This window comes from Nomascus leucogenys, chromosome 18 (assembly GCF_006542625.1).
Source record: "Nomascus leucogenys isolate Asia chromosome 18, Asia_NLE_v1, whole genome shotgun sequence".
NCBI classification, from domain to species: Eukaryota; Metazoa; Chordata; class Mammalia; order Primates; family Hylobatidae; genus Nomascus; species Nomascus leucogenys.
This window is the reverse complement of record NC_044398.1, coordinates 88,595,685-88,614,700: the sequence shown is the minus strand read 5'-3', so window position 1 is coordinate 88,614,700 and position 19,016 is coordinate 88,595,685. Positions and strand designations below refer to the sequence as shown.

Here is a 19,016-nt window from a genome sequence, read left to right as displayed (position 1 = left end):
ATTTACAATTTGTTGCTGTTACACAAATTTGAATACGCCAGCTAGGCATGCTGGCTCATGCCTGTAATCCCAACACTTTGGGAGGCTGAGGCGGGCGGATCACTTGAGGCCAGGAGTTCGAGACCAGCGTGGCCAACATGGCAAAACCTCATCTCTACTAAAACTATAAAAATTAGGCGGATGTGGTGGTGCACACCTATAATCCCAGCTACTCGGGAGGCTGAGGCACAAGAATTGCTTGAACCTGGGAGGCAGAGGTTGCAGTAAGCCAGGATTGCACCATTGCACTCCAGCCTGGGCAACAGAGCTGTGCCAAAAAAAAAAAAAAAAAAAAAAAAAAATTTTTTTTGAATATGCCACAATTATATCCTGCCATTCACAACATCACACCTGTGTGTGTACTATGTTTGTAAAGCACAGGTTTGAGATATAGATGCCTGTCATGCCCATTGTATAGCACACAATGCATGCTTAGTTTTAGTTTAGGAACTTACACCACTTGGTCAATAAACTTCTTTTGATCCTCAGGAATCGGGACAGGACATTTTGAAGTGTTAGGAGATACATAGGATAGAGCTCCTGCACCATTCGCCTGTGAACGTTTTTCATCATACTGCTCTCTTAACTGTCTTTCTTCTTCCTGATTTAAATATGGAATTCCTAAACATGATTTTAAAAAGAATGCATTAGCAGAAGTAACTGTCTAACATAAATTTAACAAACCAAAGAGTCAAATTACTCAGGAAAGATTTACCATATTTAACTACATCTCAAAAAATGAACAGAAAGGCAAGTGATTTTGAAATGTGTTTATCATTCATCCATTCATTCAAGAAATATTTATCTGGCATTTATGCTGTGCCAAAGCATTGTATTAGGCACTGGGGAATGAACAGTGACAAGCTGATGCATCCTGCTCTGCAATGAAGGGAACTACTTCTGACAAGAAAATCAGTAAAGTAAGAGAAAACCCAAAGGATGAGAATAAGTCGGATACGAAAGGAGCTAGGGGAAGAGTCCTTCGGGTAGAGGAAACAAGTATGAATACCCAGAACATGGAAATGGCTTGGACGGTTACAGGAGCAGCAAGGAGCTGGTGTGGCCAGATGTCATAAGCAAAAACGGAATGGTACAGCATCAGATTGGAGAGAGTATGGAGCAAGATTCTGCAGGCCCTCACAGGCCGGGCTAAGAAATGTACATTATTCTAACAGTGACTGGACAACATTAGAAGATTTTAAGCATTAAAATCATTAGAAGATTATCTGCATAATGCTTAAAAGGCCATGATGACTACTCTGAGAGTGGAAGTTGGGAAATAAGTCAGAAGCAATTGTCCAGGCAAGAGACAAGAGCTCAGATCAGAGGTCAGTAAACTTTTTCTTTGTTTTGTTTTGTTTTGAGACAGTCTTACTCTGTCACCCAGGCTGGCATGCAATGGCACAATTTGAGCTCATCGCAACCTCCACCTCCCCGGTTCAAGCAACTCCCAAGTAGCTGGAATTACAAGCGTGCGCCATCACACCAGGCTAATTTTTGTATTTTCAGTAGAGATGGGGTTTCGCCGTGTTGGCCAGGCCGGTTTCAAACTCCTGACCTCACCGCCCGCCTCAGCCTCCCAAACTGCTGGGATTACAGGCGGGAGCCACGGTCACCGTGCCTGGCCAGCAAACTTTTTCTTAAAGGGCTCGATGGTAAATGTTTTAGGCTTGTGGGCAATGGGGGTCTCTGTCGCAATACTCAACCCTGCTGTTGTGGCACAAAAGCAGCCATACACAAAATGTACATGTACGGGCATAGCTGTAGTCCAACAAATCTTATTTACAAAACAAGAAGCCAGCAGTGGGCTCTCGTTTGTAACCCTGGCATAGAGATGACAGGGTAGATGGAGACAGTGATTTTCTAGACATGAGGTAACACTTACTGATATCCTGGAGACGAAGGATAAAGGGAAGGGCAAAATCAAGAATAACACCTTGCGGCCGGGCATGGTGGCTCACACCTGTAATCCAACCACTTTGAGAGGCTGAGGGGGGCGGATCACGAGGTCAAAAGATGGAGACCAGCCTGGCCAACATGGTGAAACCCCATCTCTACTAAAAATACAAAAATTAGCTGGGCATGGTGGCATGTGCCTGTAGTCCCAGCTACTTGGGAGGCTGAGGCAGGAGAATCACTTGAACCCAGGAGGCAGAAGTTGCAGTGAGCCGAGATCGCGCCACCACACTTCAGCCTGGTGACGGTGCGAGACTCTGTCTCAAAAAAAATAAAATAAAAATAAAAATAAAAATAAACACCTTGCTATTTGGTTCAAGCAATTGGGAAGATGGTAGGGCCACTAACTGATGTGAAGACAATGAGGGGAAAAATAGGTATTGGGGTCCAAGGAGTGAAAATCAAAAGCTACCTTTTGGACATACTATTTTTTTTCTTTTTAGGATGAAGTCTTGCTCTGTCACCCAGGCTGGAGTGCAACGGCACAATCCTGGCTCACTGCAACCGCCACCTCTCAGGTTCAAGCAATTCTCCTGCCTCAGCCTCCAAAGTTGCTGGGATTACAGGCACCCGCCACCATACCCAGCTAATTTTTGTATTTTAGTAGAGACAAGGTTTCAACATGTTGGCCAGGCTGGTCTTGAACTCTAACCTCAGGTGATCTGCCTGTCTCAGCCTCTCAAAGTGCTGAGATGACAGGCGTGAGCCACGGCGCCCAGCCACGGACATATTAAATCATCTAAGGGTATACACAAATTAAAAGTTGCAGTTACAAGCCTATAACTCAAGAGAAAGGTGTTGAGATATACATTTAGTTATCATCGGGACATGGGTGGTATTAAAAGCCATGGGGACCGGGCACGGTTGCTCACACCTATAATCCCAGCACTTTAGGAGGCCAAGGTGGGCAGATCACCTGAGGTTGTGAGTTCAAGACCAGCCTGACCAACATGGAGAAACCCTGTGTCTACTAAAAATACAAAATTAGCCGGGCGTGGTGGCCCACGCCTGTAATCCCAGCTACTCGGGAGGCTAAGGCAGGAGAATCGCTTGAACCTGGGAGGCAGAGGTTGCGGTGAACCGAGATTGTGCCATTCCACTCCAGCCTGGGCAACAAGGGCGAAACTCCATCTCAAAAAAAAAAAACAAAACAAAAAACACCATGGGACGCCGGGTGCCTGGCTCATGCCTATAATCCCAGTACTTTGGGAGGCTGAGGAGGGCAGATCACTTAAGATCAAGAGTTTAAGACCAGCCTGTCCAATATGGTAAAACTCTCTCTCTACCAAAAAGTACAAAAATTTGCCATGTGTGGTGGCACGCGCCTGTAGTCCCAGGTACTCAGGAGGCTGAGGTGGGAGAATCACGTGAATCTGGGAGGTGGAGGGTGCAGTGAGCCAAGATCATGCCACTGCACTCCAGCCTGGGCGAAAGGGTGAGACTCTGTCTCAAAACAACAATAACAACAAAGCCATGGGACACTAACGAATTTGTAGAAAGAAAAATGAACGTAGAAAACCACCATCAGTCAACGATAATCGCTTAAAGCAAGAATTATCAACGGATGCTAAAACTAACTGGCAAAAAAAAGTGGTCCAAGTTAACATCATCAGTAATGGGACAAATGACATCACGTGCCTCCTGGTATGATACACTGAGAAGAACACACACAGAGGAGAAGCGGGGAAGGCAACAGATAGTGAAAAAGCAATGGAAGTCAACAGATTGCTGAAACAGGTACCAGAGCAAGTGAATTAGAAGCACAAGAAGTAGTACTCTCAAAAAAAGAAATATTAAAAACACTAAAAACAATAAATGAGGCCATGCACAACAGGTCATTCCTATAATCCCAGAGCTTTAGGGGGTGGCGGCAGGAATACTGCTTGAACCCAGGAGTTTGAGACCAGCCGGGAAAATGTAGTGACACCCTGCCTCTATAAAAAACATAAAAATTAGCTGGGCATGATGGTGCGCACCTATGGTTCCAGCTACACAGAAGGCTGAGGTGGGAGAATCACTTGGGCCCAGGAGGTCAAGGTTGCAGTGAGTCATGAATGTGCCAGTGCACTCCAGCCTGGTGACAAAGCAACATCCTGTCTCAAAAATGGAAAAAAAGAAAAAAACAGAGTAAATGAGAGGTACAGTTTTTGACCCTAAGACCCATGACGCCGCCATTGGTATAGAGGACTAAAGAGAGATAGAAAGACTGCTGACCACCTGGTCAAGAAACAGACCAGAGCATTTGCTGGTTATCCTTGAGGATACTAAAGTCACCCAGAGAGGGGAAGGAGCGGAGAGAATAACACACTAAAGCCAAGGCTATGATGCACGCTGTGCCTAGGGGAGTCAGCACAGAGGGGCGGCAGAGCTGGTGACAGCCTGAGAATGGTGGCTCCCGTACAAAAGAAAATTCAGGGGCCGGGCACGGCGATCACACCTGTAATCCCAGCACTTTGGGAGGCCGAGGCAGGTGGATCATCTGAGGTCAGGAGTTGGAGACCAGCCTGGCCAACATGGAGAAACTGTCTCTACTAAAAATACAAAATTAGCTGGGTGTGGTGGCGCATGCCTGTAATCCCAGCTACTTGGGAGGGTGAGGCAGGAGAATCACTTGAACCCGGGAGGCAGAGGTTGCGGTGAGCCGAGATCGCACCATTGCACTCCAGCCTGGGCAACAAGAGCGAAACTCTGTCTCAAAAACAGAAAAGAAAAGAAAGGAAAATTCAGGTGTCTGAAGGTGGCATGGGGAAACAAGGAGGACACCTAGCACAGCCTGGCCACAGTAAGACAAGAGTGAGAGGGAAAACCACCAGGGATGGAGAAGGTTACAGGGGGAAACTAACAAGAGGAGTCACCTGGTTTCCTTCCAGACAAAGAAATCAAAGGAACTTGAGAGAAGACTGCTATAAAGAAAGGGCCTGACATTTACAAAGCCTGAATGGAAAGCCTTGAAAATGGAGAGAGATGAGGGTCTAAGTCAGATTTAGAGCATATCAACAACAGCATGGGATGAGGCTTGGTAGTATGGATGACCTGGGAGTCCTGACTATCGTGACCAAAATATTCCAGGGCATGACTATAAAACAGAAGAAGGAGGCACATTCCAATCTGGCTGTTTCTCTCCTTTTATGAAAAAAAAAAAACAAAAACAAAAAAAACAAACCAAGTTAGAACTATGCATCCATACAAGTACCAGATAAAGTGGTTCCTTCAAGAGATGCTGCCACTAGTCCAATACAGCGCCCTAAATGCATTTGGAACTTCTATTTTATAATGGCTTTCAGAGTCAAGTATGAGACAAATAAAAAAAATTTCTTTATAACACCCAAACTGTATTGCTCTGCTGGTTCAGTCACTATGTGAAGCAGTTTTGGCTCAAAACAATTTTGTTTTTATTACCTCCAAAGATCAAAATCAATAAAAATTAAGATGTAGTACCAATGAAGCAATTAAAAAACAATATGGGCCCGGCCCAGTGGCTCATGCCTGTAATCCCAGCACTTTAAGAGGCAAAAGTGACTGAATCACTTGAGGTCAGGAGTTCAAGGCCAGCCTAGCCAACATAGTGAAACCCTATCTCTACTAAAAATATATAAATTAGGTGTGCATTGTGGCATGTGCCTGTGCTCTCAGCTACTCGGGAGGATGAGGCACGAGTATCGCTTGAACCTGTTAGGCGGAGGCTGTGGTGAGTCGAGATCATACCACTGCACTCCAGCCTGGGCAACACGGTGAGATTCTGTCTCAAAAAAAAAAAAAACCACCAATATGGCATGGGTACTAAACACCTTGCAAAGGGCCGGGCGTGGTGGCTCATGCTTGTAATCCCAGCACTTTGGAAGGCCGAGGCGGGCGGATCACGAGGTCAGGAGATCGAGACCACGGTGAAACCCCGTCTCTACTAAAAATACAAAAAAATTAGCCGGGCGTGGTGGCGGGCGCCTGTAGTCCCAGCTACTCCGAGAGGCTGAGGCAGGAGAATGGCGTGAACCCAGGAGGCGGAGCTTGCAGTGAGCCGAGATTGCGCCACTGCACTCCAGCCTGGGCGACAGAGCGAGACTCCGTCTCAAAAAAAAAAAAAAACACCTTGCTGAGAGAGGAGTATTCATTTGAAGCCCATGTACTTTTTTTTGAGAAAAGTTCAGTTATTTTTGTTGGGATAAACCTCCTTCCCTCTTTCATTCATTAATTCTACATTCACCATGGGGAAAAAAAAAACAAAATTTATGTAAATAATTAAATTAAAATATTGACCTTGTACATACTTAATACCACTGCAAAAAGCACGGTCTTTCCAAACACTTTTAGAGAAACAAATGAAGAGGAAGGAAAACCAATCTGAAACACTCTAATGTCCAGTACTCATGCACCCATTTATGAATCAAATATTTGGTGGTCACCTCCCTGATATAGAAGGGAAATCATGCTATGCAAGGGGATGTGAAATGAACGAGACACAGTCCCTTCCTCAGGTGCTCCCCAGGCCATCACTCTAGCAAGTTAGCCATTATCAATCGTGCAGTCTCTGCACTTTCCTTCTCCCATAAGAAACTAAGGAACTGTCTCCAACTATTAAAAAAGCAACGGGTAGGCAGGGTGTGGTGTCTCATGCCTGTAATCCCAGCACGCTGGGAGGCCAAGGCCGGTGGATTGTTCGAGGACAGGAGTTTGGGACCAGCCTGGGCAATGGCGAAATCCCATTTCTACAAAAAATTCGAAAATCAGCCACGCATGCTGGCACACAGCACCCAGCCACACGGCAGGGTGACGTGGGAGGATCACTTGAGCCCAGGAGGTCAAGGCTCTGGTGAGCTATGACTGCACCACTGCACTCAGCCTGGGCGACAGAGTGGGACCCTGTCTCAAAAAAAAAAAAAATTAAAAATAATTCCTGCCAGCAGAGGTGTTATAAAAAATAAAATAAATATAAACATGCACTAGCTGGAAAAGAAGGTTTTCATTACAGCATCACTGGAATACAGGACATTTCTAAACTACACACCTCTTGTTACACTGGAAGAAAACAAGGAAGCACTCCCCAGAGGTGGTGAGTTAGGCCACTATATCACACCAGTGGTAGAATAAACTGCACTCAATAAAAACAGGAGTTTGAAAGGCCCTATCAGAGTTAAATGAAGTAGGATTTATTCTGTTCTGCTCATGGCTGATTATGTTTTTTTTTTTTTTTAAAAAAAAAAAAGATCACAGTAGGCCAGGCATGGTGGCTCACACTTGTAATCTCAGCATTTTTTGGAGGCCGAGGCGGGCAGATCACGAGGTCAGGAGATCTAGACCATCCTGGCTAACACGGTGAAACCACGTCTCTACTAAAAATACAAAAAATTAGCCAGGCATGGTGGCGGGCGCCTATAGTCCCAGCTACTTGGGAGGCTGAGCCAGGAGAATGGCATGAACCTGGGAGGCAGAGCTTGCAGTGAGCCGAGATCACGCCACCGCACTCCAGCCTGAGCGACAGAGCGAGACTCCTCTCAAAAAAAAAAAAAAAAAAAAATCACAGTAAGCAAGTTTTTAAAAATTCTAAGGCTGCACATGTGTACTGGCTGCACATGTATGCTGGAACTCTGAGATCGTGTCTCAGCAGGCACAAAATAATAATTCTCAACCAAGTTCAGACTTACTTCCCAAAGACATTTTGAAGGTTTATAAGCTCTAAAGATAGGTTACCCATAATCTTACCATTTCGAAAAACTTTATTAAAATCAAATCCCTGGCTTGCTAGAAAGTCAATGCTGGAGCTCTGAAACAGAGTAAACAGAACACATGTTTTGGGGATGTTAGTGGCAGAAACATAAAGAAATGCAGAGAAGTAACTCAAAGAAGAAAACAAAGACAATAAGGCAAGGAAGCAATGTGCCAGAGGTCACAATACAAGGAATTTCTACTCCACAAACGATCCATTAACTTGCTTAAAACATTTGGGCTCTTCTCCTTTACAGCTTACAAAACAAACATCCTTTGTTTCACTTTTCTTTTTTTTAATAGACAGGGTCTCACTATGTTGCCCAGGCTGGTCTCAAACTTCTGGACTCAAGCGATCCTCCTGCCTTGGCCTCCCAAAGTGCTGGGATTATAGACATGAGTCACCACACCCAACCTGCTTCATAATATTTTTAAAAAATCTGAGTAGACGGGCACAGTGGCTCATGCCTGTAATCCCAGCACTTTGGGAGGCAGAGGTGGGCACATCACTTGAGGTCAGAAGTTTCAGACCAGCCGGTCAGAAGTTTGAGATCAGCCTGGTCAACATGGTGAAACCCTGTCTCTACTAAAAATACAAAAATTAGCTGGGTGTGCCAGGCGCGGTGGCTCACACCTGTAATCCCAGCACTTTGGGAGGTCAAGGCGGGTAGATCACAAGGTCGGGAGATCGAGACCATCCTGGCTAACACGTCTCTACTAAAAATACAAAAAAATTAGCCAGGCAAGGCAGCGTGCGCCTCTAGTCCCAGCTGCTGGGGAGGCTGAAGCAGGAGAATGGCGTGAACCCGAGAGGCAGAGCTTGCAGTGAGCCGAGATCGTGCCACTACACTCCAGCCTGGGTGACAGAGCAAGACTCTGTCTCAAAAAAAAAAAAAATTATAGCCGGGTGTGATGGTGTGCACCTGCAATCCCAGTTACTCAGGAGGCTGAGGCAGGAAAATTGTTTGAGTTTGGGAGGTGGAGGTTGCACTGAACCAAGAGAACCACTGCACTCCAGCCCAGGCGACAGAGCAAGACTCTGTCTCAAAAAAAAAAAAAAAAAAAAAAAATCCACTGGGTGAACAGATATTCTCCCAATAGGCAGAAAGCTCCTGATCTCCTGACTGTTGTAGTACTGACTAGGAAACTATAAATAGAACCAATATGTATTTTATTACCCTGTCCCAGGTTCAAGTTTAACGTAGCTACATGCACAGGTTATAAGACACTGACATCCACCTCAAATTAGATAATGAAAACACAAAATCTTAATTAAACGTTCTCAATGTTGAAGATCAAAAGAGACACCAGGCACAGTGGTTCGCATCTGTAATCCTAGCACTTAGGGAGGCCAAGGGCGGAAGATCGCTTGAGCCCAGGAGTTCAAGACCAGCTTGGGCAAAACAGTGAGATCCTATCGCCACAAAAAATTTAAAAATTAGCCAGGCATGGTAGCACATGCCTGCAGTCCCAGCTACCCAGGGGCTGAGGCAGGAGGATCACTTAAGTATGGAAGGTCAGGAGCCTGAGGCTGTAGTGGGCTACCATCATGCCACTGCACTCCAGCCTAAGTGACAAAGTGAGACCTTGTCTCAAAACAAAAAAGATCAAAAGAGAAGTTCCCAATAATAAGCCTTACTAAACAAATATATCTTGAACCTGGCATGAGCCAAAATATGTTCCCAGATTTAAATAAAAACATTAGACTGGGCTGGACATGGTGGCTCACACTTGTAATCCCAGCACTTTGGGAGGCTGAGGTGGTTGCATCGCTTGAGCCCAGGACTTTGTGTGACCAGCCTGGGCAGCATGGCAACACCCCACCTCAATTAAAAATAATAAAATTATTTAAAAATAGGTGTATATTAGGCTGGGTGCAGTGGCTCACACCTGTAATCCCAGAACTTTGGGAGATGGTGGGAGGATCGCTTGAGCCCAAGAGTTCAAGACCAGCCTGAGTAGCATAGGGAGACCCATCTCTACAAAAAATTTAAAAATTAGCCAGGTGTGGTGGTTCCCATCGGTAGTCCCAGCTATCCCACAGGCTGAGGTGGGAGAATCAGAAAATCATTTCAGCCCAGGAGTTCAAGTCTGCAGTGAGCTGTGATCACACAGCTGGACTCCAGCGTGGGTGACAGAACAAGACCCTGTCTCTTAAAAAAAAACAAAAACCAGGCTGAGTGTGGTGGCTCATGCCTGTAATCCCAGCACTTTGGGAGGCCCAGGCAGGCAGATTACGAAGTCAGGAGATCGAGACCATCCTGGCTAACATGGTGAAACCCCGTCTCTACTAAAAATACAAAAAATTAGCTGGGCGCAGCGGTGGGCACCTGTAGTCCCAGCTACTAGGGAGGCTGAGGCAGCAGAACGGCGGGAACCAGGGAGGAGGAGTTTGCAGTGAGCTGAGATTGTGCCACTGCACTCCAGCCTGGGCGACAAGAGTGACACTGTCTCAAAAACAAAAAACGAAAACACTGTATTAAGTAAACGATACTATAGATGAAACACAAGTATGGCAAAATTATGGAGTTCATACTCAAATGAACTTAAGAAATACGCATTACTGTAGCTACTCTAATTTTATTCTTGGCCAAGTCAGAACATCAGCAGGCTACACTACACATCTGAATCATTTTCATCTGGTCCCTTTACTACACTGTACTTTGACATTATACCATCAGTCTAGACTGAAGGACATGGTAACAAACAGTTCCATTAAACTCATCACAGTACTGACTTCAGAGATGTGACTGAAGATCAGGTTTTCTACAGTAATCATTTACTTATAATTCAAGGGTAAAAGTTCTGAGGTCTCTATTCTGGGGAAAGCTATATTAATCCTGAGTTCTGGATTGTCCTAATCCTATGGACCACGGAATGACTGTGTTTCCCTCTTTTCTTTGCTGCTAGGAAGCTCAGGGACAAACAAATTACACTTTCTTTGGCACAAATTCTGTGTTCTATTCATACCATAGTGATTGTATCATTTTTCTTTTCTTTCAAATTTTCATTTACTTATTTTTTTTAATCTTATGTTAAAAGGTAAATACCATATATATCTTTAATAACCAAAACAAATCATTTTGAAACGGTGAGATACAAAAAGGCAATCTGAACACAGAAAAACACACAAACAAATGGGAGTGCACGCAAATCACTTCCATTGTGTCCAGGCTTTTATACTTTACAACAAGCAATCTTTCCCTACTCGCACTTCTTTTTTAATCCTGTCCTGAACCAAGAACCAAGACTCAATGTATTTTGATTTGGTCTGCGGGCTTCTGTCTACCATGGCTGAGTGTTCTTATATTTCTGCCCACCTAAACATTCTGTCTCTGACAAAAGCACTAAAAGACAAACTGTGGAAGGCATTTTTGTCCTTCTAGTACTAGACACCAAAACATCCTACTTTCCTTTATCTCACTGAATTCAAAGTCAGAGTCATCTATGCCTTTTCTGAAGCTGCTTATTTTCTAATCAAAACAACACTCTTTGGGTTGTACAATAGTGTCAATGTACTTAATGCCACTGAGCTATAGATTTAAATACGGTTAGAATAGTAAAATTTATGTTACGTATATTTTACCACAATTTTTAAGAAAATCTTTGAACTTGGCCAGACACGGTGGCTCATGCCTGTAATCCGAGCACTTTGGGAGGCCGAGGCAGGCGGATCATGAGGTCAAGAGATCAAGACCATCCTGGCTAATACGGTGAAACCCTGTCTCTACTAAAAATACAAAAAATTAGCTGGGCGTGGTGGCAGCTCTTGTAGTCCCAGCTACTTGGGAGGCTGAGGCAGGAGAATGGCATGAACATGTGAGGCAGAGCTTGCAGTGAGCCAAGATCACACCACTGCACTCCAGCCTAGGCGATAAGGACTCTGTCTCAAAAAAAAAAAAAAAAAAACCTTTGAACTAACAAAACCTTTTGGGGTTTACTAGCCACTACCTTTGATTTGTCATAAATGTAACATTTTCAAGATTGAAGAGACGAGGCTGGGAGCAGTGTCTCACGCCTGTAATTCCAGCACTTTGGGAGGCTAAGGCGGGCAGATCACTTGAGGTCAGGAATTTGAGACCAGCCTGGCCAACATGGTGAAACCCTGTCTCTACTAAAACTACAAAAATTAGCCAAGCGCGGTGGCACACACCTGTAGACCCAACTACTTGGGAGGCTGAGGCAGAAGAATCACTTGAACTCGGGAGGCAGAGGTTACAGTGAGCCAAGATCGTGCCACTGCACTCCAGCCTGGGTGACAGAGTGAGACTCCGTCTCAAAAAAAAAATAAAATGAAAAGATTCAAGACATGAGAACAGGTATTTGGGAGGACAATTTGCGACATCCGTCAAAACTTTAAATGCAAATATCCTATGTCTCAACAACTCCCCTTCTAGGCAATCTATAATACAAAAAAATTCTTACAAATACAAAAAGATACACTGAACACAGAAGTTGACTACAGAATTGCTGATAACCATTGGAAAGCCTCCAATTTCAATTAAGTAACTGATTAAACAAATTATATATATCCACACTATGAAATAAAAGACATTCTGCTGAGTGGCAAATGTGAATTGCATAAAATGTGAATATTAGGATTCCATATACATATTTGAGACGGACTCTCGCTCTGTCACCCAGGCTGGAGTGCAGTGGCGCGATCTTGGCTCAGTGCAAGCTCCACCTCCCAGGTTCACGCCATTCTCCTGCCTCAGCTGCCTGAGTAGCTGGGACTACAGGCGCCCACCACCAAGCCTGGCTAATTTTTTTTGTATTTTTAGTAGAGACAGGGTTTCACCGTGTTAGCCAGGATGGTCTCAATCTCCTGACCTCGTGATCTGCCCGCCTCGGCCTCCCAAAGTGCAGGGATTACAGGCGTGAGCCACTGCGCCCGGCCCATTTTTTAAAATGTAAGCCTGGTGCAGTGGTACATGCTTGTAATCCCAGCACTTTGGGAAGCCAAAGTGGGCAGACCACTTGAGCCCAGGAGTTCGAGACGAGCCAAGGCAACACGGTAAAACCTTGGCTCTACAAAAAATACAAAAATTAGCTGGGCATGGTGGCATGTGCCTGTAGTTCCAGCTACTGAGGAGGCTGAGGTAGGAGGATCACTTGAGCCGGCGAGGTCAAGGCTGCAGTGAGCCATGAGAACACCACTGCACTCCAGCCTTGGTGACAGAGAGACTTTGTCTCAAAAAAAAAAACAAAAAACTAATATGTATGTGTGTCTAGGCATATGTGTATATGTACACATGTACATAAAAGCTAGGAAAAAAGGAGTAAAATGGGAAGGAAGTGGCATGGGAAAAGGATGTAAGAAGGGAAACACAGCCAGGCACGGTGGCTAGTACCTGTAATCCCAGCACTTTGGGAGGCTAAGGTGGGCAGATCACGAGGTCAAGAGATGAGACCATCCTGGCCAACATGTTAAAACCCTGTCTCTAATAAAAATACAAAAATTAGCTGGGCATAGTAGCACGTGTTTGTAGTCCCAGCTACTCGGGAGGCTGAGGCAGGAGGATCACTTGAACCCAGGAGGTGGAGGTTGTGGTAAGCCAAGATCACACCACTGCACTCCAGCCTGGCAACAGAGCAAAACTCCGTCTCAAAAACAAAGAAAAGAAAAAAAAAAAAAAAAGAAACACATCTGGCCAGGCGCGATGGCTCACGTCTGTAATCCCAGTACACTGGGAGGCCAAGGCTGGTGGATCACCTGAGGTCAGGAGTTCGAGACCAGCCTGACCAATATGGCGAAACGCTGTCTCTATTAAAAATACAAAAATTAGCAGGGTGTGGTGGCAGGTGCCTGTAGTCCCAGCTACTCAGGAGGCTGAGACAAGAGAACTGCTTGAACCTGGGAGGCGGAGGTTGCAGTGAGCCGAGATCGCACCACTGCACTCCAGCCTGGGTGACAGAGCAAGACTCCATCTCAAAAAAAAAAAAAAAAGAAAAGAAAAGAAAAGAAACACATCTGTTACTCTATATACAGCAGTTATGCTTCAGTTTTTCACAACCCATATATATAAAATACCTTCTACGAATTCAACTACAGTTCTTCAGCCAGAAAAAGGAAGAGGAAGAAAAGAAAAAGGAGAAGACAAAAATGATGTAAATGTCATGCTATCCTGACTGCCCCACTATTCTACAAACACACTCTTCTGGGTGTGAGTGTGGTTCTGTCAGCCCATTCCTCCACGTCTTGACAAGCATATGGGAGCACCTCACTGTGCACACTGGGTCTTATTTTTTAAAGACCATATTAAGTTGTGGCATCCTCAAATCCTATATGCTTTAAGGGTGATAAGAGCTTTCTGAGGCCGGGCGCGGTGGCTCATGCTTGTAATCTCAGCACTTTGGGAGGCCGAGGCGGGCGGATCACGAGGTCAGGAGATCGAGACCATGGTGAAACCCCGTCTCTACTAAAAATACAAAAAAAAATTAGCCGGGCTTGGTGGCGGGCGTCTGTAGTCCCAGCTACCCGGAGAGGCTGAGGCAGGAGAATGGTGTGAACCCGGGAGGCAGAGCTTGCAGTGAGCCGAGATTGCGCCACTGCACTCCAGCCTGGGCGACAGAGCAAGACTCCGTCTCAAGAAAAAAAAAAAAAGAGCTTTCTGAGAGAGATTTTGACCCAATTTTCACCCTACTTACTAACTCCAGAACATAATGCCCTTGTACGCAACTCTGCTACAACTATAGAATTTTAAATAAAACAAAAATCTTAAATGAGAGACCAAAGAAAATCCAAAAATACATTTACCTTTTCATACAATTCCCAAATTTACAAAGTCTAAACCTTTTCTCTGCCTTTGCTTTTCCAGACTAGAGAATCCCAGCATTTTTATTCGTCTGTTTTAGACATTACTCTCTGGGCTATCTTCAAGTCTATGATAGCTTTTTTTAAAGGAGTGGCTGGCAACTGTAACTGTATTAAGTATTCCAGGTGTACAATCATGGTTTATACAATGGGTGAAGTTCCTCTGATCTGTTTCCAATACATTTCCCAAAATAACCAGTTTTGTCTTGGTCATTTAGAACAGAGTGCCATCGGCCAGATGTGGTGGCTCATGCCTGTAATCCCAGCACTTTGGGAGGCCAAAGTGGGAGGATCACCTGAGGTCGGGAGCTCGAGACCAGCCTGACCAATATGGAGAAACCCCATCTCTACTAAAAATATAAAATTAGCCGGCGTGGTGGTGCATGCCTGTAATCCCAGCACTTTGGGAGGCCAAGGTGGGAGGATCACCTGAGGTTGGGAGTTCGAGACCAACCTGACCAACATGGAGAAACCCTATCTCTACTAAAAATATAAAATTAGCTGGCATGATGGTGCATGCCTGTAGTAATAGCTACTCAGGAGGCTGACGCAGGAGAATCACTTAAACTTGGGAGGTGGAGGTTGCAATGAGCTGAGATCATGCCATTGCACTCCAGCCTGGGCAAGAAGAGCGAAACTTCATCTCAAAAAAAAGAAAAGAAAATTTACAAATACTCTTTAAGTATCCCATACCACGGTGATTGATAAATAGCTACTGATTGCAGGGTAAAGGTAAAATGTCAACTGGTTTACTTACTAATTTAGGAAACTGTCTATAAGATCAAAATTTAACCTTCACCTTTTCTCTTTTGCCCACAAGCATATGATTAACTCTGGGTTTCATGTGTTTATATGCTGCCAGTTTTGAGAAAGAATTTGACATAACTCAATCATTCTGAAGCCTACCCTCGAGGCTTTCATAACTACATTACCATTAATCTGCAAGAGAAGGGAAACATGGCAAGACTCCAATGAATTCATGTTGTTAATGGGAGAGAAGATAGGATGCAAGATTTTAAGGGAGAAAAGATTAAGACTTATCTTTAATCACACAGCCACACACCCATACCCCTTATTCACATTCTCCTTATCCATTACAACAGATAATCAAGAGAGCAGAAAGGAAAAAGTGATATTTACTGAGGGTCTACCAGGTCAGCTACAACACCTCTAGAGGGAATATCCTGAAGGAGAACCTCCCTAATATTGACCCATCAATTAAGCTCTCTCCTCAAGAGGAAACAGTAGTTTTTTTTCTACCCCCCTTTCCTAATTAGTAAGCTTGAGAAAAGGAAGTCAGCAAAAATAGTTGAACCCCTTCTGGGCTTTCTCTTTTTGGACAGGATACACACATACTCTGCTTTTCCAGAAAATAAAGGTCTACACCCTTGGAGTGGATGCGAGGACAATGTGTTAGGATAGGGAGAAGCCTCCAAGTCTTCTGTTTATTTTTATTTTAAAAAAGAGATGAGGTCTCACTATTTTATGCCCAGGCTGGTCTCAAGACTCCTGAGCTCAAGTGATTCTCCTGTCTTGGCCTCAAAACTGCTAGGATTACAGGCATAAACCACCATGTCCAGCCAAGAAGGCTGCAAGTTTTGATGTGTAGGTGGTTCAACTCGGGGGTAAGATAATAAAATTCCCAAATGGAGTTACGAAGCTATGTTCTCAAATTCAGCTTTAGAATTACTAAACCTCATGTTCTCATATCTATCTGTCTGTCTCTGCATCTTATTCCTTAATTCATTCTTTTTTTTTTTTTTTTTTTGAGATAGAGTCTCGCTCTGTTGCCCAGGTTGGAGTGCAATGGCGTGATCGTGGCTCACTGCAACCTCCACCTCCCAGGTTCACGACATTCTCCTGCCTCAGCCTCCCCGAGTAGCTGGGATTACAGGCACACATGACCACGCTCGGCTAACTTTTTTTTTGGAATTTTTAGTAGAGACAGGGGTTCACCGTGTTAGCCAGGATGGTCTCGATCTCCTGACCTCATGATCCGCCCACCCCGGCCTCCCAAAGTGCTGGGATTACAGGCATGACCCGCCGCACCTGGCCCCCCTTAATTCATTCTACAGCAAAGAAGGAGATAACAGGGTCATTAATTTATTACCCTAAAACTGAAGGTCAAAGGTGAAATGATTCGCCCCAAAGCCCAAAGTTGGTAGTAGAACCAAATTCTGATTTCACATCTCCATGCTGCCTCACCAGCAATTCAGAAAAGAACTTACCTGACAAACAAATTTGACATCTGGTGAGGATCTATTGAACGGTTTCGGGAAAACATAGAAGTTAAACGACTTCGTTATATACCTGGGATAAGATAAAAGGAGACTTAGGAGGTGACATTGTGCCACAAAAACAGAATTCCCAACGTTTGTTAAAACAACCTACTTTGAATCTGTGTAGTCATACTTAAAAGTGCAAAGGCCAAACTGAAATAGCAAAAAGTCCATGGAATGCTGGAAAAGGGAAATAAAACATCTGTCACAATAGTGCTGCATATTCCGTGTGAGCATAGCATTCTCAAACAGGTGGGCTCTCTGAATTACTCAATGAGACTTCAGCAGAATACTTCCAATTAGAACAGATTACACATATGAATCAGCATTATTATTAATTTGTATACATTTCATAATACTTTTCCCATTTAAGGACCTATTTATCCATCATCCAAAGAATCATATTAGGTCTATTTCCAAATGATTAAAATAACTGCCTCGTATTTCCTATGAATCAAATTAAGACTGAAAATGCTAAACCTTCCCCAAAATGTTTTCCAGCAAACAATTATTTTTGCTGTTTTAAATATCATTAAAATAACATGTTAAGGCCAGGTGTGGTGGCTCACACCTGTAATCCCAGCACTTTGGGAGGCTGAAGCAGGAGGATCATTTGACGCCAGAAGTTCAAGACCAGCCTGGTCAACAAAGTGAGACCGATCTCTACAAAAGAATATGTAAAAATTAAAAAAAAAAAATTGGCTGGGCACAGTGGCTTGCGCCTGTAGTCCCAACTACTTGGGAGGCTGTGGCAGGAGAATCACTTGAGCCAGGAGTTCAAGGCTCCACAGAGCAATGATCATGCCACTGCACCCCAGTCTGGGTGACAGAGCTAGACCTTGTCTCTAAAACAAGACAAAACAAAAAAAAAATCACTTCATGGCTAGGTTTGAGGAGAAAATACTGCACTTACAAAACCTTAATGCACCAGTTTAATAACAATATTTCTCTATCATTTAACATAAGGAAGACTACCATGAGAAAGAAAAAGATTTTCTAGCACATCCACTTGCCTTTTTAAGCTTCTGATACCTTTCTTCTGGAGTGTCAAAACCATTTGTTAATGCAGAGACTGAAGGTCCATCACTGATTCCTAGATTTTAAGAAATAAACATTTTTAGCTTACTAATAAATACTAACGTAAAAATGCCAGTCAACCATTCAGTGCCTCTATAACGTCGTATCATGAATTAAGGTTACTTGGAAGCACTCCCTAACTTACTTTTTCAAAACAAGCATTAATTTCACTGGCCACCAGGTTAAACCCTCTAATAATGAACTAAGAGATGCGAATGTTTCAACATGAGAATAGGCAGTTCCAGTGTCTAAAACGTGACTTAAAACACAGTAATCATTTAAGAAAACAACCTCTATGCTTGAATAAGTTTTGCTGCTTTAAAAGATTCTTGTATAAGCAGACATCAGTAAATCCCTAAGTATATTATTGCCAGAGTTCCAGTCTTGGTCAAGAGTTTGGAGTGGTTAATATCTATACAAAGAAAGTATCTTCAAGGTTAAGAGAAAATTATTTCTGGTGAAAACTCTTAGCTTCCTAGGGAAGTGACTCCAACTAGAAACTACTTAAAGCCAAGGATACTATTTACCCCTCCATGGATTCCTGCATGATTCAAACATGGAAAATCAGACAGCAAAAATGGATATCCATATCAAAGGGAGTGAACTGTTCACATTGACATCAACAATTTAAAAACTAGTCTTTGCTCCCCCTAAAAAAGGGGAAAAAAATTTGCAACTTTAAGTGTCAGTTAAGTATTTCCTGTATACACACCTGTTGAGGCAGGCAATGAACACGTCCACCAATGCATAAAGAAATATCTCATTTATCTGCAAAAACCTGACCCTAGCAGGTCACAAAAGGGCAAATATTGTAAGATTATATGAGATGTCAAGGGCAAATTCAGAGACAAATGGCGGTTGCTAAAGGCTGGGGGAAAGGAAGAATGGCGAGTTTAATGTGTAAAGAGTTTCAGATTGTGAAGATGAAGAAGTCCTAGAGATGGATGGTGATGTTTGCACAGCAATGTGAATGTACTTAATGCCACTTAACTGTTAAGCCACTTAAAATGGCAAATTTCATGTTATACCTATTTTACCATCAAGAAAAAAAAAAAAAAGTCTGACCCTAAGTCAAGCTCTCCGCAATGTACACGTCGCACTGTTTTAAGCAGCACCAAAACCATCAGCTCTATCTGAAATCCTGAGTC

At 43.7% G+C, this 19,016-nt stretch overlaps 1 protein-coding gene across 2 annotated transcripts in view; it reads right to left on the bottom strand.

Annotated features, from left to right (window-relative positions):
* Nucleotides 1-19,016, bottom strand: part of PARN (poly(A)-specific ribonuclease) — a 196,365-nt gene that overhangs the window by 176,470 nt on the left and 879 nt on the right. For both annotated transcript variants that reach the window (XM_003269303.3, XM_030798055.1), the window contains exons 3-7: nt 17,805-17,884; nt 16,904-16,971; nt 16,741-16,822; nt 7,693-7,753; nt 495-660 (exon numbers count right to left, since the gene is read on the bottom strand). In XM_003269303.3, the coding sequence (XP_003269351.1) occupies nt 495-660; nt 7,693-7,753; nt 16,741-16,822; nt 16,904-16,971; nt 17,805-17,884 (457 nt within the window). The remainder of the gene's footprint in view (nt 1-494; nt 661-7,692; nt 7,754-16,740; nt 16,823-16,903; nt 16,972-17,804; nt 17,885-19,016) is intronic.